This window comes from Struthio camelus, chromosome 2 (genome assembly GCF_040807025.1).
Source record: "Struthio camelus isolate bStrCam1 chromosome 2, bStrCam1.hap1, whole genome shotgun sequence".
Taxonomy (NCBI): Eukaryota; Metazoa; Chordata; class Aves; order Struthioniformes; family Struthionidae; genus Struthio; species Struthio camelus.
The window spans coordinates 120,991,472-121,016,947 of NC_090943.1; the positions used below are offsets into that span (position 1 = coordinate 120,991,472).

General features: G+C 45.0%; 1 protein-coding gene across 1 annotated transcript in view; it reads left to right on the forward strand.

The window, feature by feature from the left end:
- Positions 1-285: 285 nt before the first annotated feature.
- CABLES1 (Cdk5 and Abl enzyme substrate 1) overlaps positions 286-25,476 on the forward strand; it is a 77,914-nt gene continuing 52,723 nt past the window's right edge. Inside the window, exon 1 of the mRNA XM_068932344.1 lies at positions 286-1,076. Coding sequence (XP_068788445.1) covers positions 571-1,076 — 506 coding nt within the window. The 5' untranslated portion in view covers positions 286-570. The remainder of the gene's footprint in view (positions 1,077-25,476) is intronic.

The window sequence follows — 25,476 nt, forward strand, 5'->3', positions numbered from 1 at the left end:
GCTGGGGCAAGAGCAAGACCCGCCCCAGCGAGGGCTGCCTGCCCCCCGGCCGGGGGTTGCAGGGGGCCGAGCCGGGGCCGGGGCCGCCCCGACGCCGGGCAGAGGCGATGGCGCCCCACCCGCGGCAGCCGCCCGGGGCCATGTGCCGCGCACTCCGGCCACAGACTCCACCTTCCCCCGCTCCCGCCCGCCCCCACGCATACAGGAAGGGAAAAAAAGGAGGAGGAGGAGGAGGAGGAGGGAAGGGGGTGAGGGGGAAGGGAGAAGGAAAAAAAAAAAGAGGTTGAAAGGAGGGAGCTGGCTGAGACCCACCCTCCTCCTCCTCCTCCTCCTGCGGGCTGCTGGCCGGGCTTTTGTTTTCCTCCGCGCTCGCTGTTTTCCACACGTGATTGCTGTGTTATTGCACAGGGCGCAGCGCGGCGCGGGGGGCACCTATAAATCCGGGCGGCGCGGGGCAGCGCAGCGCGGTACGGCCGGGCGGCAGCAGGACGGTGCCCATGCACGCCGCCAGCGTGCTCCGGTGAGGGGCAGGGCGAGCCCGGCAGCCCGAGCAGGGGGAGCCGGCCCGCAATGGCGGCAGCCGCCGCCAGCCCCGGTAGCCCCGCCGCTGCCGGCCCCCTGCCGCCGCCGGCCGAGCCCGGCCCTCGGAAGCCGCCGCCGCTGCGGGGCGACCCCCGCCGCAGGCAGGCCGCGCTCTCCTTCCTCACCAGCATCTCCCTCGACGGGCGGCCGCCGCCGCCGGGCTCCGACGGCCCCGCCGCCAGGCCCCGCCAGGCCCCGCCGCCGCCGCGGCTGGGCAGCCCCCCGGCGGCGCCCGCCGAGCCCCCGCGGGCGGCGGCGGACGAGGAGGACGAGGAGGAGGAGGAGGACGCCTTCGCCTCGGTGCAGGTGCCGGCCGCCGCCTTCCTGGGCGCAGCAGCGGCGGCGGCGGCGGCGGGGAGCCGCGGCCGCCTCAACTCCTTCACGGCGGGGGTGTTGCCGGCGCCCTTCGGCCGCGCCAGCCCCCAGGGCCCCGGCGGCGGCGAGCCCGGGCTGCCTGGCGCCGCCGCCGCCGCCTTCGAGCTGCAGCGATCCCGGTAAGCCGCGCTGCGCCGCCGGGGGGCGAGGGGCGGCAGCGCCGCGGGGGGAGCCCGGCCCGGCCCTGCGCGGGCGCCGCCGCTCGCCGGGGTCCGTGGGAGCCGGGGGGCCGCGGCGGGCGTGCGCCAGTGCGCTGGTGGCGGGGGGAGGGGGGCGGTTTAAAAAAAGGTGCCTGCGTGGATGTTACCCAGCGGTCTCGCAGCGCCCTTGCCCGTGGCGAGTCGCGGCGCAGCGCAAGGGGAGCTGAAAGTTTCACTCCCGCTGGCAACGCGCACATGCGGCTGTGCCTGCCTCGTAGCCTCCTTTTTCCTTATTGCAACCTTTATTTATTTATTTTTATTTAGTAGTAGTACTTGTCCGGAGTGCGTGTCACCGTTTTCTCTCTGCTGATGGGGGATTTGGTCCAGCGTTCTGCCTGTTTGCTAGGCAGCGTGCTGAAAGCAAACAAACAAAAAACAACAAAACTATGGAGAGAGCCAGATCCGCTGCCTATAAAGCACATGGAAGTCTTTCCATTGATGCCCGTGGATTATGAATCGGACCCCAAGACGCAAGGTGCAGCAGACGCATGGTGCGAGCAGTGTTTTGCTGGCTCCCTAAGTAAAGCGCTCTCTCTGCAAGCGCTTCTTGCTCCTGTGGGTTGTTCCTTGCCGCTGGGTATTCTTTTGCCTTTTAATAAGCTCATCCCCAAAGAATAACCTCACCTGCTTAAACAGCTAAGACTTTCGGCTAAGAACGTGCAGTCATGTCAAAACGTGCGAATGCAGATGGATTAATAGCTCCTTGGAAACAAAGTAATCTTCCTTTGCTTTTCCAACAGCATATCAAAGGCTGGGGGGCAGGTGGAGAGGAGAGAAGCAGGGAAGAAACCGGAGGAAATGTCTGTGCTTTCCAAGCCCACATCATTTGCCACTCCCACATTCCCCATTTGCCACACTTCCTTCTTGTTTCTCCCTTAGAGAAATAGGTAGACTTCGTCACATGTTATTGCAAGGGTTTATAAGGGTAATTGAGCATAGATTGCTGCAGAAAAATCCCTCTCAGAACTAACTAGCTTGGAGGAACTGGAGATATTCCAAGAGAAAGTTGTCTTAGCTGTGTGCCCTACCATTTCTGTACATCTGGATTGTATCTGTGGCTTTTTTGCGCCCCTTTTCAGGTGCTGTGCAAGGGAGCCACACCTTGCCTGTTAAAACGCCTACTGGTGGTTTACCACTAATCTTCTCTTGGTCTTGTGGCTCCCAAAACTTTTAGTGCAGTGACAACCCTCTGATTGTGCTGTGGATCACCAACACAGAAACGTGAAACGGATGCGCTTGTACACTTTACTCGGCAACCTGGGTCAGCAAACCATTGCCCGTGGCTGTGTGAGCCAGGAGTGACCCACAGCCCATGATCTGGGGCTGCAGTTTTGCTCCTCAGCTTTATAATTGCTGGTGGTAATGCACTCACTGGTACCCGCTTGGTGTTCAAGAGGCTGCATTCTCCTCAGCCTTCTCCTTGCTGAGTGAGTTTATGAATCAGTTTAGGAGTCCCGTGTCGTCATTCTGGATTCCCAAGGATCCTCTGAGTTTTTCCTTGCCTGCAGTCTTTGATCCTATATCATCATCTTAGATTTGTTGTGGATGGGATGCTGAAATCTCACCTGTATCACTTCTTAACTGGACCTTTCCTCTTTTCCCTTGCCCTTATTTGCATCTCTCTCAGCTCTTCCTTCCACAATCTTCACTTTTTTTTTCTTTCTTAAAGCAAGAGAACTATGTGACACTTAATAGAGAAAGATGATTACTGTTCTTGCTTAACAGCCCAGGACTCCAGCATTGCACAGTTTCCACTCTGCTAGTGTGCCAATAGACTGAATTGATAGCAAAAGTCGATGATGAGGGAGATCACCTGGAGTGCTAAGTGAGATAGTCTCTGTTGTAGTGTCCTGGTTTGTGCTTTTGAAGGAGAGATTTCCCTTATACTCATAGCTTTGCTGACTACCATGACACTGCAGATGTACAGAGTTTGGCTCCTACTCAGTAGATTTCTTTCTAGTCTGGAAAATGTATATATATTTCTATATATCACAAACGGACAACAGCTGAAGGAGTGGGATGGGCCCAAGAAGGCGGTTCACACACAGAGGCAGTATTATTCTAGCATTTACCTCTCATCTCAATGGAAAGGCATCTTACAAACTCCACTTGCTAGGTTCGCTCTTCCCTGCACAAAAGATAAATCACAGGCATGCACATTGCTGGCTCGAGCCCAAGAACGGAGAGTTCAAGCAGACCTTCTGCTGCTCTCTTAATGGAGAGGAAGGAGGCAAACACCCTGCACGCGGCCTGCCCTTACCAGCACGCTGTGGGGAACAGAGACCAGCAGTCGCGGCGATTGCCCCGAGATAGACATTAGCTCACCTGAAGGAGGATGCAGAGAAGAAAATCGGAGATTTTTTTTTTAATTAAAAAAAATTGTACCTCTGCTGTCTCTCCTCCCACCCTTTCACTCTCTTTGCAGTGGGTTTGAAATTGAGTTTGATGTGTCGTTTGAAAGACTAGTCCTCTGTGCTTAGACATGTAAGTTATGTTGTAACATGAAACCATTTTCTATTACAGTATCACACAGGACAGGCTGCAGTATGTTGTTTTTATTTAGTTTTCAGAACCTATTGTGAACATATAATCAGAGTTTCCTGCCTTTTCTGTTTGTGTTAGCAGTTTGTATAATTGCAGACTAGTTTATATTTAACAAGGTTATCATGAATGTGGTTTGGGTTTGTGCTGTATGGGTATTCACGAGAAATAAACGACACAAAAAAAGAACATGGAGCTTCTAGCTGTTTGGAGGCTTGTATATAATTATATGTATATGGGGGGGGGGGGAAAAAAAGCTTATTCAAAAGTTGGCTTGTCAATGCCAAAGGCATCGAGTGTAGCGCTGAAGACATTCACTTCGGTTGAATGGCGAGTGGGTGGCTAAGGACTAGACTACTTGGAAGCTGTGGCCGGATTCTGCCACGCTTTCCTTCATGCCAAATTGTAGCTCGTTTTGATAGCTCCATGTAAATCAGCAAGGACTCCCATGGCATAAGGTTATAGCAAAACAGATTAGAAATCATTACAGAGTCTGGACTTGGGTAATGATCCCATGTACTTGTTTTTATTTATGTCTAGGTTGCTGGGGGTTTTTTGCCATAGTTTTCTGATTAAAAAATATTGCTGCTTCTGTGCAGGAAGCTTCCTCTTCTATGTGAGGTCTTTCTCAACGGCCCAGACTGTCTAAAACAAGCACTTGCTTTTTTTGTTGTTATTAAAGAAATAAACTGACCGCTGGTAGCGTTGACTGAATTTGGAGCTTAGATGTCACGTCCAGTTGCGTTTGTCTAGGTTACTGTGTCCGACTTAAGGGCAGCTGGTTTTGGGAAGGTGGTAGAAAGGACTGTATGCTGAGTAGTTGCTCCGGGGGAATGTTCCCATTGAAAAGACCTTTTAAGTTACTATGGTTCAAGTGGATTTATATGAAGAATTTATTGATCTACAGAGCAAATCTCATTTCCTAAGTAATTTTAAAATTAATGTATGATTACTAACAATAAAGATTCAATTTATTTATATCCTTTAGAAATTCTTTGTGCTATTTGCCTTCCATCCCATTCAGTTTTGATGCAGAGGGGAAACAGGTTCCTCAATCAGGTCTCCACTCACAGTGTTTCTGTGTGTGTGTGTGTGTATCGTCAAACTGTAGTTGAAAACATGAAAGCATCTGGATGTTTTAAATGGCTAACACCATTAGTTGTGCACAGACAGAGGTATGTTCTAGACAAAGTATTCATCTTCTAGAGATACAGTGAAGAGGGATACTGGAATTTTAGATTTGCACAGCTTTTGAGGGCTCAGCTTACAAAGTATGAGCTGTGGTTAATGCTGCAGGAAGCTTCCAGGATTTTGTTGAAGAGCTGAATCCAGCAGTTTAGTTTAGTATGAGAGGGCTGAAAGGCCAGACCCCAGTCCTCAGCAGCCTCGGATGGGCAGAGAGCGCAGGCTAAGCCCACAGTCACTGCACACCACAAAAGATTCCTCCAAGTTTTAATGCTTCAGAGACAAAAGAAGAGTCTGTCAGAAACAAGTGTGTTACAGGCAGAGTCCTGAAAGAGGAGCAAAACAAAAACTGAGGGCACTGTCCAGCCTTTAGGGTCATTCCAGCATCAGGAGGTTGCTTGTGAGCTGCTGGAAACGCATTAGACCTTTTGTGTGTGACTGAGTTTGTTATTCACTGGACCTAAAGCTCTTCAGGCAGCTGGAGTTTTAGAATTATGCGCACAAGAACAGCGTGAAAGCAGCAATTTAATGGTCTGAATGGTGAATGGAAAGTGCACACGCCTTTTCATAGGTGTGTAACCCTGTCTACCACTGATCTTTGCTGCCTCGAAAGAGGATGCTCTGGTGACTTCTGTTACCGTTTTTGGAAAGCTAAACGGCCTTCCTGTGCTGCCCTGCGGAAGGGATGTTCAAGAACAGGATTAAGACTAGGAGAACCAGGGTTGTGTAGGTGGATGCACCGGTGTCCTGAGGCCTCTCTTTGGGCAGGACACAGCCAGGTTTCTATGATGCAGGGCCTTCGTAGGGCCCAGAGCGTACTGTTCCCAGAGGGCTACCTCACGGCTCGTGGCCCTCAAGAGACAACTTGCTGTCCCTGCCCACACAGCTCGCATTCAGAAACCCTGGGAAGGACTCTGGGCCCTACTCTTTTTAGCATATGCTGCAACCCACCCTGAGAGGCTGGATCCTTGTGTTTGCTTCGAGCAGTTGCTGACTGACAGTGGGTCTTTCCCTCCCTCCCGTGTGAAGCCAGTGTATACCTTTCAGCTTGGTCACTTGGTTAAATTACATCTGCAGAGGGCTTTGGGAACCTTTGGCTGACAGGTTGTAGGAAAGAGGAAAACAAAACAAGCCATTCTTCTGGCGTTGTTCAGATAGGTTCCTCGAGTGAGACACCTTACCCCCAATCACCTATACTTCAGCAGCAGCAAAATGTGGATCCTAGTGGTTGCCAGCCTGAGCCCCATTCCCCTACTATGTGGGTAGCTCCACATCTCTCACAGCAGCCAGAGATGGCAGTCAAGAAATGGCCTGAGGCTGTGTCTACTTTTTGAGCTGTGAATACGGCACCTGTACATCCTCAGGGATGGACATCCATCACCATCTATTTCTACCTTCTTTTTTTCTTGTTCACAGCATGAATTTGAGCCTCTCTGTTGTTCCCATTACACTGATAGAAACACGGTCATCTTTCATCTTTCAGTTGACCAGCAGTTCAGAAGTTACTGGAGTACAGCGATGAGATGTTGCACGGACAGATGGACAGCACAGTCCCATCAGCCTTATTTCCTTAATAAACAAAGTTTAAAAAAAGAAACCCTACAGAAGTTTGCTCTGGCAAATTGCAGGACTTTGTTATACTACTTACCAAGTATCCTTGTCAGATAAAAAAGATAAAATCATTTAACGAGGAAAAAGCCTTAAAACGGTTGCTTGCTGTCAATTTTGAAGATGATCTGGGATAACGTAGTGTACACAACTATTACAGAATTAATTAGACATCTATATCAGCGACAGATACTAAGATGGAGCCAGCTGTGTGGAAGTCTTAGCACTTGGCAGGTTTCTAAATCAGACTGCCCTGAAGGCAGACAGAGAAGAAGGCTCTGCCTCTGCGGGTATTCGTTAACATATGTCAGAAAACCTGACCTGGTAACATGTGAAGGGTTATATTTGTGTTGGATGCCTTCACTGTCTGCCAATTAAAAGCAGTTCAGCTCCAACCCCAACTATGGAAACTCGAGGGATATATATGCTGTGCAGGTGCTTGGGTGGCGTAAGGCGTAGTCATTATATATCGTGAGAACGGAGAAATAAGACATTTCGGCAGGTTTTCTTGTGCAGCTGCTGCCTGGTACTTCCATTTCCGTTAGTAAATCTTTCTTTTCACTCACAGGCGAATTTTAAGCTGCATATACATAAATGCTTGTCTTCAGAATTTGACCTGAAAATATAGAGGCTGAGCTTTTGCACACACCAACTGATCCCATGAGAAATCAGATTCTATTTCAGCAGTTCAAATATCCATCAAACTCACCCCTGGACGTACGCTAATACCTCCAAGGACAGAATTGGTCCGTTCTCGCAAACACAGTTGTATACATAGAATTGCCATTGATTACTGTGGGATTGCCACAAGATATCAGGCTTAGCAATGCAACAGGTGCAGTTGGACACAAAGAGCTGGCTGTTTTAACAATCCAACTTTAAAAAAAAAAAAAACAAACAAAAAGAAACCTGGACCGGCTTATCGTAAGAAGTGTTGTTCCTAGAAAAATGCAAATTACATATATTTGGCATATGGAGAGTGTGTATCTGCCTGCCCACAGTTTACAAATAACACTGTGAGAAATTTGAAGAATAATACTCGATTTCATAAGAAGGGCTTAGCAGAAGTTTTATTTGTTGCAATAGTAGGGTAAAGAACTCGGCAAATCAGTTAAGAGAAGAAAATTTCGCTGCTATTTAGAGAAAACATGATGTGCCAGTGGAAGGAAAGGTTTTAGGAATTGCTGTGGCACATGTCTTAGGGTTTGCTTTTCAGGCTGCAATATGCAAATTTAGAAGAGTACGTATTTAAGGAACTGTGAGGTTCGTTTACAGTGGCTACTGTGTTATATTTGTAGCAACTGCTTTCGCGTCATGAATGTTAAATGTATTTTCTGTTCTAATGATGTGCCTCAGAATCCACATTGCTTTGAGCAGTTACATTTCAGAGTTTTTGCCTGAGGAAGGTTTTCTATTATGGAAAATTTAGAAGTGAATGAAAAGTTAAACAAAGGTTAGTTACCTTTCGGTAAGAAGTTTCTTTTTTAAAAAAAAAAAAAAAAACACCTTTCACCATATATATGAACATAAAAGACAAGCACATGTTCTTCGCAATCTTCTAAGCTTTTACTGATTAGGCTAGAAATTTTGTGAAATCGAGGTTTGTGGGGGGGAAAAAAATGATTCATCCACCACAATATGGATGTATTTTCCTCTGCTTGTCTTGGATGACAAAAGAAGATGCATCCTTTTTGACTCAGGATCCTGTAAAGCCCAAAGTATGCATTTATATATGCATAAAATTACTCAGTTGAATCAGAGTCAAATGTATAAAGTTATGCTTGTAAGTAAACTTTTGTGATACCAGGGATTTTATTGTATAATATTGATAGGATAAAAAAATAGAAAGCTAGATAGCTTTATCGATAATAAATGTTCAAACAAAAGTTGATTGCTCTTTTGGTGTTCATACAGAACTGTAGAACTGCAGTTCTTGGTAAATACAAGTAAGTTTTCAAATCTACATGCTCTCAGGAAAATCAGACAGAGGCACATCAAATTATAAAGACATTCAAGGAAACATGCATTTTCCTAGAAAGAAACAAAATCCCCACACTTTCTAGCAGGAAAAATCTGTAAGAAGACTTTATACTGACTTCTTTCTGCAACACATCATTCAACCAGAACTGAGATTTGCAGAATACATAGGGGTAAAACTTTTTTTTCAGCTTGCTTTTCTGTGTCGCTCAGGGTGCTGAGCACTAGGAAGTTAGTTAACTGTGCCACCCGATTTGCAGCGTATTTTTTGGCACTAGCGTTTTCAGCCATCCACCTGCTCCTGCTGCACGTGGCCTGATCATGTCCGTACAGGACATGTCTACGAATCCTTTTGTGCGTCGCCACGAGGGACGGTGACGTGATACCACAGCAGCATGCTGGTGCCAGCACCGCATCAAGTAATACCAACGGGTAGGCGCTGTTGCTCTGCCCCGCATTGAGCTTGTGCCTTGTTTGCAGCCTGCTCGAGGCTGTGCTGGGTGGCCCAGCTTTGCGCGTGCTACCTTGCTGCTCCCTCCTCTCAGCAGCACTGCAGGGCTAGGCCCTTCCTTGCCTTTTCCTTCTGCAGCGAGTTGAGGCTGGCAATAGGCCTCTTTGTCTTCTTTCCTCCGTTTCACATCGTTCCTTTCTCTTTTCCGATTAGAGAAAGAGCCATGGTAGGTACAGGGTCAGCAGATCCCAGTAAGGAAAGTGGGGGGGAAAGCAAGCTGGGTGGGGAAAGGTGCCAGAGGTTGCAGCATTCCCAGCACCATCTACCTCTGAAGGGTCTGCCACGGGTGCAAGTCTGAGGATAGGTCCCAGCCCTCCAACAAAACCGAATCAGGTGGAGATTAAGCAACCAGAAAAGAAGGGAGGGAAGTGAGAGACCCCTGTCTCCCCAGGCTGAGCAGTCCCCCTGTCCAGCAGGAGGGATATGTGCTGCTATTGTGACGTGCGTTTTAATTTCAACGTGATGAAGGAGTAAGATGTTATTATCATCACTTGTCTGTGGAGACAACCCGTAACGCCAGAGCAGCCTGTTCCCACTCTGGCTGTTAGCAAAGAGACAGATTACAACCCAAGTGTGGCGGTGTGCTCTTTGAAGGATGCCAGCTGCATAGCTTTGCGAGCCTACTTCAGAGGCAAATTGGAATTTTAGTTTCACGGGTCCATGGCGCTGGAGGAGGGGAGAGCAGACCCTCACCACCCCAAGGACCCTGAGATGTTCAGCACTCGGGAAGGACCGTTCTGCGACTGTCACCTGCAGGGTTGTCTGGTTTCACCTGATAACCCCCAGCACAGTTGGGGATGGCGAAGGGGGAGCAGAGAGATGAATCTCACAGAAGTCCCTTTGTCTTTAGGCCTGCTTGGACTACATATGAACATAGGTATGGAGACAGCAGGTCTAATGCTTTCTGCATGCATACACATATAGCTACAGCTCAAAAATGTATCCTTATTCTTCACTCATGCTCACATGGGCTAGGAAGCCGCACTTCCTGCCCCACTTTACACAGGCTGCCTAAAGCGTATAGCATGGCATCTAGCTTCTGCTTTATGTTAGTTCTGGTCTGAAACATGTCTTGAGAACATCATCTCTTTTAACTCACTGGCTTTATTCCCTGTGTCTCGTTGGTCGTACGCATCTACAGATAGAAGGTTTTATTTTCCTCTTGCTTCTGCGCTTGAGTTAGTCCCTGCAGATCCAACATAAGCGGAGATTCACTTCCTCGTTTTCCAATTTAGTTTTCAATCAGTTTACACGCCGACAAACGTAGGGTGACAAAAGGAGGAGCGTGTTGGGCTTATGCGGCGGACGTCAAGTCCTAGTTAGGTGGCAGAGCGCTAGGTGAAAAGGAGCGCTCTGTTTTGATGCCCCAGGCTTAGGCCAAATTGTGCAGACTTTTTTATTATAAGCAAACATGATAGTTCTCTGAATTTCTGCAAGTGAATGATACGGTTTCTTAATTAAGCACAGTAAAATGCTGAGGTGTTTTTCAGATACTCCGAGGAGAAGAAAAACAGCTTTCAGATGCCACAGTGCAAAGTGCAGTTTAATTGGTTAAGTCTAGAGCAGGTGCTGCGGCGCGTTATGTAAAAAGGCATAGAAATCGCTGTCTGCTATTAATAGTCTGGTAAGAATGTTCTTTAAAATACAAAGGTGTAATTACGTTTTCTAAAAGGTACTTGGCATAACCACTTGTCTTCAATTCTTTATACATCTTAGGAGCCTCTTTAATTTTATGAAGCTATTTTCTTAATTAAAGCAAAACTGGGTTTGATTTTTAAATGGTATTGGTTAACGTTTCATAGAATGCTATCTTTTAACAACAACCTAATACAAAATAAGCCACAGCTAAGAGTTTGTTGCTTAAAAACACAGAATTATTTATAAAAGAGCACAAAGTGCTACTGTTAAGTACCTCCGTAATGACCTTTCTCTGAGATTTGCAAAATCCCTATTTTTCTGTGTGCCTGACTTGCCTCAAGATTAAATGCTTTTGTATTTTAGAAGCCACTCCAGGTCCTGCAGTACTCCTGAGCAGCCTCACAAATAGCAAATGTCTATGCACGTTTGTTTTAAGTAACGTATTTCATTGTCAAAGATTTTTTGCTTCTGTTTGTTTTAAAGAGATTATTGTAAATATTGGTTTCTTGTTTACTCACTAGCTTCCTTTTTGATGTGAGGCTTTTCAAATCAAAGATACTCCTTGGGTGTAGCAGGGCGCAGAGTTTGAGCAAATGTATTTGAAAGTAAAAAATACAGATTTGTATAAATTTGGCTGCACCCTTGCATAGGTACTTTGAAGGCTATGCAGCAGTAGTTTTTGCTGCTAGTGTTGTGCTTTGTGTAAAGGTTGAATGCATGATGCAAAATGCATGCATATTTTCTTCCAGTGAGTTTGTGAGCTCACAAGGCTTTTTCTGCTGGAAGGGTGTAGCTTTGCAGCAAGAGTGGTGAATTGCCATAGTGTGGTGCTGATGCTGTGCTCAGGGTGGTACAAAATGCTGTTGCTCCTCCATATCACTTATGAACTCAGTCCCCGCCCCGCAAACTGCCTTGTGCAGCAGGGCCCCAGGGCCTCACAAAGATGGGGATTATAATTGGAATTTACTGCTTTGGGAAGGGAGGTGAGGAGGAATGGAAGAGCTCACCAGCCGCCCTGTGTTTGCAAAGGTCAAGACACCTGAAAACGAGCAGGCTCTGAATTATAGGATTGCTCAAATACAAAGGAGAACAAAAGTAGGCCTGTCTTTTCTAAGTTGCAAAGGTAATATTTCTCACCTCTCAAGGAATTGCATGTCTTGAATATCTTAGTGGATAAATGAATGTGTTTTCAGGGCATGAGGATGGCATGGTCCTTCATACAACAGCCGGTCGTCTTGCAGTTCTTGCAGTTCTCTGCTTTGTACAATCCCCAGGAACGTTTCGGCGTGGTCTTGTTTTGTTTCTCATTTCATTTACACATATTAGAAGAAGTGGAGCTTTTGAGAGGCTCTTGACCCTCACATCCACTTTTCTGAGATGTGAGGTTATGGTAATGAAGACTTGACTTCACTTCTGCAGTGTCTTTTTTCTGAATTAGATGTCTGTCGCATGTTATTCAGGCCAAAGATAGCAGAGCAGTAGAGCAGTTTAAGCAGGGATTTTTGAAGGAACCATGAATGTGAGGAACACTCTTGAGCTCCTTTGGAAATCTCACCTGGAAAAAAACAGCACATGCTTTTCCTTTAAGGTTTTTCATAGGTTTACTTATTTGCTTTTGCTTATTCTAATTTGGTTTACAGCATTCCCCAGACCTGCTCCTTGTCCTCCCTATCATTTTGTGGGGGAGTGGTTGGTGTTGCTGAGTACTATAATTGTGATCCTGTTTTTGCTGAAATTAACAGCACTTCTGGTGAAATCAGTGGGTACGAGAGCTTGTTTGTGCTGTCACATCAATAGAAATGGACAAAAATGCTGTTTATCAAACTTGCCATGTGACTTTTGAGGCCACCAAACTACTAGTCCTTTACATGTTAGACTATGGAGGAGCAGGAAGTGAAGAAGCAGGAAACAGAGGTGTAGATTTTGCTTCTCTAAACAAATGCAACCATAATTCTCCGTTGTCTTCTTTTCAAGTTGTTATTTCCACACGTTCCAAATGAGAGCGACACTGAAATGAAAACGTATCTGAACGACTAGGTCAGCCCTTCATGTGATGGGCTTGTGTCATGCTGTGAGGTGACAGCGTCAGTCCTGCTGGGCCGCGCTCTTTCTTGCTTTGCACAGCTGTTTAAATATACAATGCGCTGAAACTAAGCTAAACAAGAACCATCAGAGCTATGAATTATTTAAACCTGGAGCCTTTGCAAAAGGCTCGGGCCTTCTGAATCGAGAAGGGCCACGTCTGCCTTAATATGCAGCGTGGCCCAACAGGAGGAGATCTGCAGAGCAAAAAGCTTGGTGCCACATCCCAGACGTCCACACTGCGCACAGTGTACCTGCTCTAGCGTGGACCCATGGGCTGAACAGCCAGGGGCGCCAGAGTTGTGCTCTTGCCGTGTGTTATTTGCTTTAGTGCCATCTGAAAGAAATCCCATGTTTGCACACTGAGACTGCTCTGCAATGCAAAAAAAAAAAAAAAAAAAGGTGACTGGTATAAGCCAGTGTCTTGGGAAGACTTGCTTCAAAAGTTTGCTTCTGGTCCAAGTTCACACACCAGCATAGGGGGTGATAACCCAGATGAGTTAGTTTATTTTATGTCATTTTACTTTTTGTTATACTTATTCACATTAACAGAGGTCATTCCTGTTGTTTATTGGAAAAGGTAAAACAGAAAAAAGCAAAATTGCAGAATTCTGCATCACATGTTGATGACAGTATGTAAGTTTGGTCAATGCGGAGGTCTATTGACATAGCGAACACAGCTCTACTCTTGTTCCCTACCCTTTTTAGACGAGAACAAGTAGTGTGTGAGGAAATAGTGGTTTCAGATGTTGAGGGTTGGAGAGGAAGGGTTTTTTTTTATTTGTTTGTTTTTAACTTTTATACAAAGTTTAGCTAACTTCACTTTCAGTGGAAGCGATCAGGCAAAATTTTGTTCCAACCTTTATGTAAGCAAATACAGCACTAGTCTTCATGTTTAGTCACATATAAGATTTGCAAGGGGGGCAACATACCTGGTTTTTGCATATAGGTTGGCAGTTGTGCTGTTATCCTTCTGCCTGCTGCAAGTTTGTGTTTCTCCCCTTTCCCCCAGCCAGATGCAGGCAGAATTGGGCAAGTACCTATATATATGTATCTGCTAGCACTGATCCAGCCACAAAGGCATTCCCCTCTCCTCTCCAAGTCAGACAGGTTCATTATTGTTCGGGTCTGAGGAGGTGAAGGAAGGCAGAAGCAAAATAGTAAAAATATGCAAATACTTGCATTGTCTTTTTTACTTCCATATGGGGCCTCAGCCCTAATATAGCAGCACTTTCTTTAAACTTCCTCCTTTGCAAAGACTTGCAGTGAGGAAAGAAAATGTTATATAGGGGTAGATGGACGGCTGGACTCACAGTGGAGGAGGTGTAGTTCTGGTTTCCTAGCAGGTCTGATTCTTTGCGAGGTGCTGCTGTTTCTAAAGGAAAGTTACAGGCATCTAAACCTCCTCCTTTTTTTTCAAGCAGCAGTTAACAGATCTCACCCAAGAGAGGAAATCCTCCAATTTCTCATTGCAGCTCTGTCCGAGGTAGCTGAGATGGCGCTCTGTTAGCGCTTGCATCTCCCTTTTCGCTCGCTGACTTTGTGCAGGTCGCTTCACCGTGTCGGGATCAAGTAGCCGGCTTGCAGTCGCCCTGTGAGCATGTCTGGCACGTGGAGAGCAGGTAGGGCAGAACCTGGGGATCAGCCACAAATTCCTGCTCCTCTTCCCTCTCCCTCCCGATCTCTCTTCATCCTCCTTATAAATTCTTGCTCCCAAAAATCAAGCTTAGCTGCAGGCACATGGATTGCTTTACCATCCTCTTTTTCTTCTTGACGTTGTCCGTTATTGCAGGCTGACAGGCTCTACGGTGTCTTTTGGAGCATGGTGGAATGACTGGAGCTGTTACTGTGAAGGCTTTCAATATGTTTTGCTTCAGAAAGTGCTGTATATTCACACCATGTTTCGCCGCATTTGCACAAGCGAGGGTGGTTTATTCTCTATTAGTAGCTGTATTTATTCTATACTAGGGGCAGCTGATAAGTTTTCCAGTTGCTAAAACACTTCTTTTTTTTTTTCCCTGTCTAGAACTGCAGCGTTTTTACTCCCAAGTTTGGTTTTTAATAATTTTTCCCTTAAAATCCTGCAAAGCGTGGTATGCTTGTTGTGGCTAGGTGCAAAATTGCTTCGGAGAGAAAACACTTGCTAGAAAAACCGAGGGAAGGAATTTGGAAGGGGAAACACCTACTCAGTTTCAGAGCCTCTTTCTCCACAACCTACCCCTTTTCTGGCTAGTTATATAAACCAGGAGTAATTTTTATATGCAGACAAGTTCAGGGGGTTGCTAAGCGTAGTTCATTGGAGTATGCGCTAGCACCGCTGTTAGAACGCTATTCTCTGTGTGTTGCTTAGCTATCCAGATGCTACTTTAGATATAATTTGAAAGCTTCAGGTCACCAAATATGTGTGCTAGAAAAGTGTGTGCTTCCTGGGTTCCTACTCGGAGACAGAAGAAAGCGATGTATATTTACAGGTAATAAAACCATCGTTTTGGAAGGAATATTGTTTGTTTAATTGCCTTCCTTGGAAGATTAAGCATTTGCAGTAACAGCTTTATGGTCGACACCCTTTCTGTTGGTGTAGTATCTGTCATAAGATGGTGCAGCTGGTACAAGCACAGGTAGAAGAACTTTGGCTGTGTTTAGCTTGCCGATACAGTGTTGTAAATGGGAAATTATGTTGTGTATATATAATCCCATTAGGCAATATTGTTGTTCAAATTTCTTTTTTTTTTTCCTCTCACAACAAAGCTCCTGGGTCTGTAGTGAAGTGTTTTGTGACACATTTTTGAATGGGCCTTTTGCCTGGCTTTCAGTTCTTCAGCGCAATAAGCTTTACCAGGAAACAAGAATCTCTTTCTTCTCTCTCTGTGTTTGTTCAGCTTGGGGCTGTGATGCTGAATACGCAGACAGACAGATAGAAGTCAGATGATCTAAAATGTGTGATATTGTAAAGTTAGCTGTTGCACAGGAAAATAATTTAAAATCGGTATCAGAATTGTTAACGTCCGCATTTAATGTCTGTGACGTTTAAATACTCTCTTTAAAAGAGAGATTTTTGTGTGTGTTTTCTCCCATCCGCCTCCCCAAGCCTGTTCTAAAGCAACATCCTCTCTCGGGTTATTTATGTTATGTTTCTAGTGTTATATTTGATCACATTTTTTGAAACAGATGATTAGTTTGAAACAAAATAAATATTGTTAAATAAGCTATTCTCATTGAAAAATGGCTTTATAAAAACAGAGTGTGATCCTGCAAACACTCGCAGATATGCTCAATCTTACTCTAACAGGTAGCTTGCTGCCTTGAGCTTTATTTCCTAACACAGACAGTCAAAATTAGTATTTTCACAGTTATGTTTGAGCAATAGCCCCATTAGCCGAGGCTTAGGCAGAAGTACATCATTAGTCATGCAGATGGTACCTTTGCTAAGAATATTCAAGTGCATGCATTTTTGCGGATGGTTTTCTGTTTAAGTTTTTTCTTCTCTATCTGGTGGTGCTTATAGAGCAAAGACTTGTATGCCTTAAGGTGCCTCAAGGTGATTTGGGGCAATTAAAGGGGTTTATGGGCCCCAGAGCAGAGGCTGGTGGAAGCAAATGTGCCCACAATTCCAACAGTTTCTTTCACAACCCAAAGGATCACCTTAGACTGCTGGTTCGAGGTAGCACAGAGGTCAGAGACTCTGGTCTCTTATGATTATGTCTCCATTTTTGGAAACGTCCAGCTTTTTGCAATGAATGAAGTGGAAGAGCTGGATCCACTGCACCTGCTTTGAGGGACTCAAGCTTTTTTTTCTTTTCTTTCTGCATATGCAAGTGCCTTCAGCAAAATTCACTAATCATTTTGGACATGTGGCATAGGCAGGCATGTCACGTTCCTGGCTTGGGGAAAATGAGGAGGAAACAAAAGATACTATAAGCAGTGGCCTAGTGTTTTTTAAGATTTTTTCTGGGTTTTTCATGACCCTTGGACACACTAGCCACATTTCCAAATCGGATGGTCTGATTAAGGATCGCAGGTCTCCCCTTCATTTTTGTTGTAGAGGAACCATTTCCAATACTGCCAACTTCAAAGCCTTGCAACGTGCCTTACAGGCTTTTAAAGTTCCAGGGCTATTGGGGTTAGGTGGAGATGCTCAGTCTAATCTTGTGCTATATCTTTTTGACAAAGTTTCTGACTTTCAAGATCAAGAAAAAAGGTTTAAGAAGATGCAGCCTACATACCGGAAAGCAAAAATAAAGACTCTTCAAAGATTCACACACGTTCATACATTTTTAATATATTTTAGCTTTGTATTTGTTATTTAAACAGATAACACAAAGTCAAAGGTCTCTTGTGCCTTCTGGTTTCTGAGAATCGGCAGTGATTTCTGGAGGAAGAAGGGATGTATGCATACACATTCAGAGTCCTTGCATCTGCGTCTTTTGGCAGAAGGGTTGCAGGAGAGATGGCTTTCCAAAAAACGCCAGATATCACCATGCAAATCTGTGGAAGCGGTACCAGCTCTCCCCGTGAGTCTGTTGCTTTTAGTGTCTGCCTCGTGACCGCAGGTCGTGGGAAGATGCTTCTTCCGAGAGAGATATCGTTGAAGCCCGGATGGGCTGGGGCAGCTCGGGTAGCTGCCTACTGCGTGTTGGGCACCCCCAGGAATTAGGGGTATCTGGGTGAACTGTCTGTGGTCTGAAATCTCCCGTAACAGGCCCAGGGTAAGGTAGGGAGCAGGTCTGGATGTGGGGATCCCTTGGCCCTCTTTTCATCCTGCAACTCTTGTTATAGTAAAGTCCCACAAAAATTTGTAGTTCTGAACTGGGTCAGGAAGGAGTTTTCATTTTCCTTCTTCTTATTTTCTTTCTCTTGTGAGACAGGGTGTCATCATCTGCTGTGCTGAGAGATGTTCAAATCCCAGCTTGAAGCTTTTTCAGATGTACCTGTTTTGTATGGACGCAAGTTTTGTAATTGTTGTATGTGGTCGCGTTGCAGGGGGGTGCCCACAAGCAGCTCATGTCTGGCTGTTTTTTGAAACCAGTCACAGCGCTAACCAGTCTCTTTGGTTACCCTACTGTTTAGGAGTGACTGCCTTTAACCCTGTCTTTAAGATATGAAGTTAATCATGAAGTTTCTGATTAGGATATCTGGATTTGGATGACTTGCAATTTTTGACGATAATAGAATTATTGTAATAGTGAAATGGCAATGGTAAAAATACATTAAAAACAAGAAGCAAGACCGCGAAACGGTCACAGCAGATGACGTTGGGGTGGCACCCAGAACTACCCCTTATTTTTTTGTCCCTTATATTTGTGACCCGTATTTTTAAGAATTTCTCTCCAATTGTTGTTGTAGTCTGTGAGTTGAAATAAGGTCATGTCTCCTCCCATGAACTCATTCACACCCACCCTCAAAATTAGACAGTAGGGATTTCTCTTGGGCCTCCACTCTCCAGTCCTTGTGAAACTGGAAAGGGCTATTGGCTGTAATAGCTTGGGAGGTTTGTAATACCGAGTTTCATTTCATTTTTCTTTAAATATATATGTATGGTTTTTCAAATGATTTGCCCCTTGCAGCCAGAGCTCAAAATGAGTGTATTTCAGAGATCGATATAAATATTTTTAAAATTAAAGGCTTGATTCCGTCAAAAGCTTAATGAGTATTTGGTTATTCTCTGGAGTAGTTCACCGGGCTTCAAATGGGAGTTAAAAATAACAAACGCTTAGATGAATGATTTCTCTGTTGAGGACTCTGCAGTCCAGATGAAAGCTCCTTCTCCAGTTCTCTGGTTCGCTAGCAAACATGACGGGGACAGGATGTGATATTTATAATACTGAAGTAGGGTAGTGGTTTTTTCTTTTTGATCTCTTTTTCCAGGAAGGAGTGAAAAGAAAAGCTGGTCCTGCTTTTACTCTCTGTATCGAGGCGAGAGCAAACTTTTCTAACAAAATAAATGTTTGGGAAGGGACAGCAATAGTTTCCTTCTTCCTCCCATTTTCCTCCCAGCTTTCCCTTCCCTCCCTCGTTATCACTAGCCCCTTCAAGATGCTGGAGAGATTTGTGCTGAAGATGTTTTTGGTGGGTTTGGAGTTTTGGGGGTTTGGGATTTATTTTAACGTTGGGTCGATACCAACTAGATATCATGTATGGAAAACTTCAGGTGCAGAGATCTGTGTGATGTAAATCGGGAGTCTGGTTGGGGCATATGAGTTTTCATTGTAGTTTTTCTTATGTTAGCATTAAGTACATAGTTAAAAGCAGCTATCAGCAGGACTGCCCTCGAGAGCCAGTCTTTTGGGGGTGTTAGCCTTTGTGTTGCCCGGGGAAACCTGTAACTTTATTGACATTAAAAAGTGTTTCTCGGCTGTTGTCGTTTGAGATTAGGATGGACAATCTGGTTTTCCCTGCTTCAGAGAATCGGTGCTCTGGGTTGCTCAGATCATTACGACCCTTGAGCATGAAAACAGGAATTTTTGGTGCGCGTGAAGCGTCTAGCCCGCTGTTTGCCTGCAGATTAAACTAAGCAGGTTGTGCAAACAAACGTCAGGTTGGTCTGCTTGCTCCTCGTTCAAATGCCTGTGGAAAATAACCGAGAGAACTGAATTCAAAGCAACCCCTCACAAGTGAAATAGGATGGTTCAGGAAATACGCTGTAATAGCCTGGAAAAATACATAGTTTTAGGGAGGCATTGGTGTACGGTTTCTCGGCCACTTAATCCTTGCTTTCCAGAGCTCTGTCTTTTCTCTCCCCTGTCCCATTCCCAGGCGTAATTTCCTAGAAATCATCAAATGTGCTGAGGGGTCATTTTATGCATAGAAATGAGGACCCGAATCACGTTTAAACCACAGCCCTTCTCTGCCCTGTTTGAGGTAAGGGGGACCCCGCGGTGCCAGTATTTGGGAAATCTCACCGTTTCTTCCGGCGCGGTGTGGGGCCGTCCCAAGGGTGCTGCGGGGAAGCAGGTTTGTGGCAGAAAAGTGCCTGCATCCCCATTTCCCCCAAACCTCCCCGCTCTGCTTCAAGGCCAGGAAGCCAGCGGCCGTTTTCTGCAGCCACCCGCCCCTTACATGCAAAGGGGCTGCGTGTCTCAGTGCCGCGCTGCGGAGAGAGGACCTGGAGGGGAGAGACCTCTCCACCCCTTATTGCTTTGAACCACTTTGCAAAATGCCTTGAGATTTTTTTTTCTCCTTTCTGTCCCCTGCTAGCTTGGATGGCAGGAGTGACAGGATACCTCCCGCTCCCCGCAGAGCTGCTCCTCCCTCCGGTGGCTGCAGTCTGCGACCCGCAGCTGGAAGAACCTCAAGATAATAAAATTGAGGGGTAATAGAGGATGGAGAACAGTACGGCCGCTCTCCATATGTCATCTCAAATGCCTAACAGAACTTCTTTAATGGAAGAGATTTCTTCTCCGCTCTCCTTGGTTAGATACAAGTCTAAAAGCAAAAACTGGATAAGTGAATATTAATGAAATCTGCTATTAATTACAGCTAGAGCATTCTCTGGGAGAATGGGGTTACATTTTCAGTGGATTGAAATACAACTTTGCTTATGCAATCCTGTTAAATATTGTTGCAGTATATCACTAAGAAAGCTCATTATATTCGCTATATAAAGATTATGACTTTGGGGGAGATTACAGTTTTAGTGGCAGTTGCTATCTTTCTTGCGGTCATAACAGCAAACTGTTAAATACAGAGAAGAGGGGGAAACTGTGTGTAAGCCGGGTTTTCCGTTTGCCTGGAAATGCAACCATTAATTCTGTTAAACCAAACCAAAGGAAACTCTGTGAGTGTTTTTTCAGGAAGCAAAATTCTTCAAAAAGATGGCATGTTCCCCCAGCGTGAACCATTTCTTTCTGAAGATGGGTCTTTTAAATCTTAGAGATGAATGCATAGTATAAGAAAAAAAAAAAACGATTTCAAAGGGAAACGTTGACATCAAGCAAATTAAAATGCTTCGTCCCCCGCAAAAACTGAGAATTGCTGATGTCGGTGGAAATACTGGCTAAAATGAAAACAGAAATGTATTTTGCAGATTAGTCATAACCTTGCGCCCAGTGACCAGCAGGTGCCTCCTCCCCCTAATGTTGTAGCCCGTATTCCCGATTGCTGTAGCTGCTTGGCATTTTGGCTCTGTTGTGCTTTTCTTTTCTTCTTTTTTTTCTTTTTTTACTCTTCTGAACCCTGGCCCGTCCCTTTGGGTCTGCTCAGTCCCAGTCGGTGAACTGTTCTATCCCAGAACCCTGTTCCAGTAACAAAAGTTGTGGCTGGTGTAAGTAAAGGCAAGTTTGCCTTTGCTCGCCGTGGTTGTGCCCTGGGGCATGGCCGCGGGGTTGCTGTTCATGTGTTTTATTCGCACCAAGCAGCGCTTGCTTCAGCAGGTCATCTGCTCATCTCAATAAAAGTTATATCTGCAGACTGATAGTTCTAGCTGGACACAGGGCACCTGGTATATCAGTGATTAAAAATAAGATACTGGTTAGTGTACAACTGGTTCGAAACCACTGTGTAATGATGGTACATTTGCCATCAGATTAGGTCATGGAGCAGCTTACTTGCGGCTTGCAAAATTAGGTTCAAAAATAGTCCGTTGATTAAAACTTGAGCTTTTGAAAGCTCTTCAGAGAAGAAAGATGTGCAAATGCAGATGTATGGGAGAAATTAAGCAGTCTGGATGTGCGTGGTTCTTGAATTTAAAGAGAATAATTGATTGAACCACTGTGCTAGCACATTTCTCACAGCTCCCTGTCTTAACAAAATTAAATGAAACGTCAGAATGAGTTGGGAATATGTTGCCTTGAATATAATCCGTAATTGGTCAATATATTAACAGAGTGAATTAAGTAGTTTCTATGGACATCTGGTTGTTCTACAAATGCAAATGGCAGCCTGCAGGAGCAATTGTCTTGGTTTGGATTTATGAATTTCTCGCACATTTTAAAAATATTCCGTGCAGTTTATCATCCATTTATCAATGGCAAAATGATTTGTCTTTGAACCTTTTTTTTTTTTTTTGATATCATCAGGAATTGGTTTCCTTCCCAGTAGCAGTAGCTGCAATTGAGAAGCCTTGGGGACAGGGTGGAACTAAGAGAGCGCTGGCTGGGGAAGCAGGAACAGCAAGTCCGTTGCTTTGGTTGGAGGGTTGTTTTAGGCTAATCTAGTTGAGGACGGCCGCTGAACAGGCAGGTCTTTTCCTCCCTCACAGAATTCGATCCATGTGATCGCTAATCACGTTTTTTCGCTCTTCTGCTTGTTAGCAGGATTGATTCCCTGACTTGGCTGGCTGCACGAGCCCTTCTGCTTCCGTGATCAACCAAGTGGATAAATGTTTAAGGCAAGATGGCCCCTTTTGGTCACATCATAAGTTTATTAGCAGAAACTAAGGCTGCCTTAAACCAGTTATGAAGCTGTAGCTTGCAGGAGGTCTATGCAGGGGCCGACCTTTACTTCATTTAATCTTATTTTGATGTCAGGATGTTCTGTAGGTCTCTGTTTCTAATGGGAAGGTTAACACATCGAGTTGTCCATGAGGATAGTTTCCCTGTATATCAAGTCCAGCTGTGGGCTATTTTGCACGTAAAGTACCAGAGTTTAGATAATCACAACAGTGTTTGCTTTTTAGAACCTCATGTTTGTCTTGGACAAAATTCAGCATCGTGTTGGTTGGCGTCAGTTTAACTGATGTCTGCCTACATCTGGCCCAAGCCTATTTTTATATCTTAAAAGTGGTGTTGCACTACCTTAGATGTTCCCTAGTTTCTGTGACACGGACATGATTGTTGGTACTCATGAGTGGTCATGATGATGGTGAGTGAGGTGGCCGTCTGCTCCCTCTGGTGCAGCACCATTAGCCTGTGCTTGTGCGAGGGATTTGCACGAGCCTGGAAAGGGGCGAGCAGGAGAGAGTTATGGCGCGCATCAAACTGACCAACGAGCAAACAAGCTGCGTTAAACGTGACATACTCCGATATCTGAGGTTAGCGTCAGTATTATGCCTGTTCAGAAAATTGCCATAGGCTTGACTGGAAAGCAATAGGCGTGCTCCTGGCAATTAATGCAGTGCTGGCTAGCAGGGGCAGTTAAATTCCCTTGCCCATTTATGAGTGCTCTCCAGTTGAAAGGCTGACCGAAAGTGCTTCCTGATCAGCATGATAAATAGAATTGTGCATGATAATTATGTTTACAGCAGGACAGATGTACTAATAACATATCCCCTAAAGACTTCAAATGAGCTATAGAAGAAACAAATCTCTGTTGAAAATGCTGGCAGCAGTGGTATTAATTGTGTAAGTTACATCGGATAATTGTCTTGTTTGATTTGGAGGAGGCAGTCAGCTATTAATGGCTTGTGCTGTGTAGTACTGAAACAGCAGACTGCGCAAACTTTGTCAGCCTGAATAATACAGTTATAGATTAGCGATGCATCCTCATGGACATACTCTAGTGGATGGGGAAGGGAAGAAGGGTTACAGTTAATTTCTAATGCTGTTTCATCTTTTATATCAAAATACTTGCTTATGTGCCTTCAGGAAGAAAACTTATTTTTGTTATCTACAAATTATTTGATGTAAGACAAGGCCTGCAGTAAAAAAAACAGACTCTTTGTAGTTATTGAGGACTGAAATGAAGAATGACTAATTAGCTGTCTTGTTCCACTTATCTCTTCCACACTGGTGACATGAATGGAAATTTTAGCCCTGTTTTTACATAATTTAAAAATCCCACTGTTCTGCAAATCTAAACTGTTACAGAGTATGCACAAGTGTGCAAGTGCATGTGTGTGTACATATACACACATTTATGCATTTATATAATATGTGTGTATGTATGTATCATGTACATATATATAATATAATATAAAGATGACCTAAAAATGTTAGAAAAGGAAGGTATCAAGCCTAATTTTAAAACGGCAGTAAAATGAAGTGCAAATCAGTGTTCATACTCGATATTGTGCCAAGATCACAGTTAAATAAAGATCTTGCAGGTAACTAAGCAAATTTAAATCCCTGCTGGTCCAAATTGAATTATTTCCTGTGACATCCTAATTCATTTGCATTCCCCAAGCGTGTTTCATTTCATCTGTGGTATGCTAAGCTGCAGATAGTATCCCAGAGGAGTACACTTCTAGCAGTCCTAACCCACATCCTTTCTCTGCCTGATTAATCTGTAAATCCTTTAAAATTTCTCTCCCATGCTATTACAGCAAAGCATCCCTGAGTAAAGCATGTGAGCAGAATCCTGAAATGGGCTCCCTTAGCATGAGAAGGGCTCTTTGTGTGTGTTGTATGAGGCAATACTTTGGAGGATTTTATGGGGAAACAGGCAGCTGACTTTCTGAAGAATACAAAACATGTTAGTCGGTTAGCTGTCAGGAGCTGATGGCCTAGAGGAAATGACTGGAGATGCTCTGTGAAACTTGTCCTTGGTTCCAAGCGCCTTGTTTTCTCTTATCAAGGAAAAGCCCTCCAAATGGTTGGGAACCGGGCAGTAATGCAGCCTGTGAAGGAAATCTTGGCCCCCTTGTCTCTAAAGGATGCTGGTGACAGTAGAGAGATTTTGAGAAGGGAAAGGAGGGGGAAGGACAAACAGACAGAAAATCTTAGTCAGCTTACATCTATATATATCATTAACTTTCATCATGCTAGGGAAATGGTTAGGTCATCGATTTGTTCCAGGCAAATAGGCAAAGCCTTAGGTATCAGATATGTCTCTTTCTGCATTGGCTTAGAGATTTTTCCTCCTAAAATGGTCTAAAAAGCATATGTGTATAAACAAATGAAACAGCAACAGAGAAAATGACAAAAAATAGGTTGTCCACTAAAGAAGAGCTAGATAAATTTTCCTCCCACTTACTTTATGGAAATGTGATGACGGTAGAGGACCTTTAAGAAGCTCCTGTTCCAAAGATCCATTACTCTAGCTAAGGTTGTACTCAGCACAGCTACCCTAGTACCCACACCGGCAGGAGCTCTGGTGTGTTCCCAGAGCGGGTGCGTGGGGATCTGACCCTCGTAGGAGACTCTTTGCTGTAGGGAATGGGCTGGATGCTTTCGGAGCCTCCAGCCCGTGCCGATCTCCATGTATGCTTTTGGGGAAGTTTTGATCCTGGGAAAGTGGTTCCTTTCGTCTTTTAGTGTCACCAGGTGCTCGTCAGGAGGTCTTGGTGTGGTTTGATAGCGGCGTCTGCCAAGTCAATTAAAAGTTCGTTCGGCATGATTGCCGGGTGCTCTCTGTTGTGAGAACAGGAGGGGAGGGTTTCTGACAAACTTCTCCTGGTATTTGACATTACCACGGTTTGACATTATTACGGCTAAACAGTCAAATGTTATCGATATTGTGAGGAGTGCCCATCGTGCGTGCTGGGGGTAGGGAGGAGTGAGGTTCCTCACGGAGAAGCTCTATCCTAGGTGTCAGTCTCTTATCACGATTAGTCTTTGTGCGTTGAGCTGTGATAAGATGTGCAGTTACGTTCAGTTCATGGCTGTTCTTTCCCTGAGAGGATTGTATGCCCTAGCTGGTTGCTGAAAATATTTTAAATTTTAATAGAAATCTGTACTGGGAGAAGGAAACCTCAAGCTGGGAATGTGCTAACGAGGGTGTGCTGTGCTAAGCAAGAGACCTCGACAGTAAAAGAAGAAAATGGTCTAATCTTCTGCTACCACTTATCAACCCAACACCCAGTAACAGGAAATCGCTGTGTCCAGTCACAGCGGCAGGGACACAGGAAAAGAGGAGACAGTTTGGTCTAGCCAGGGCGATTACGCTAGTTGGCTCCAGGATCTG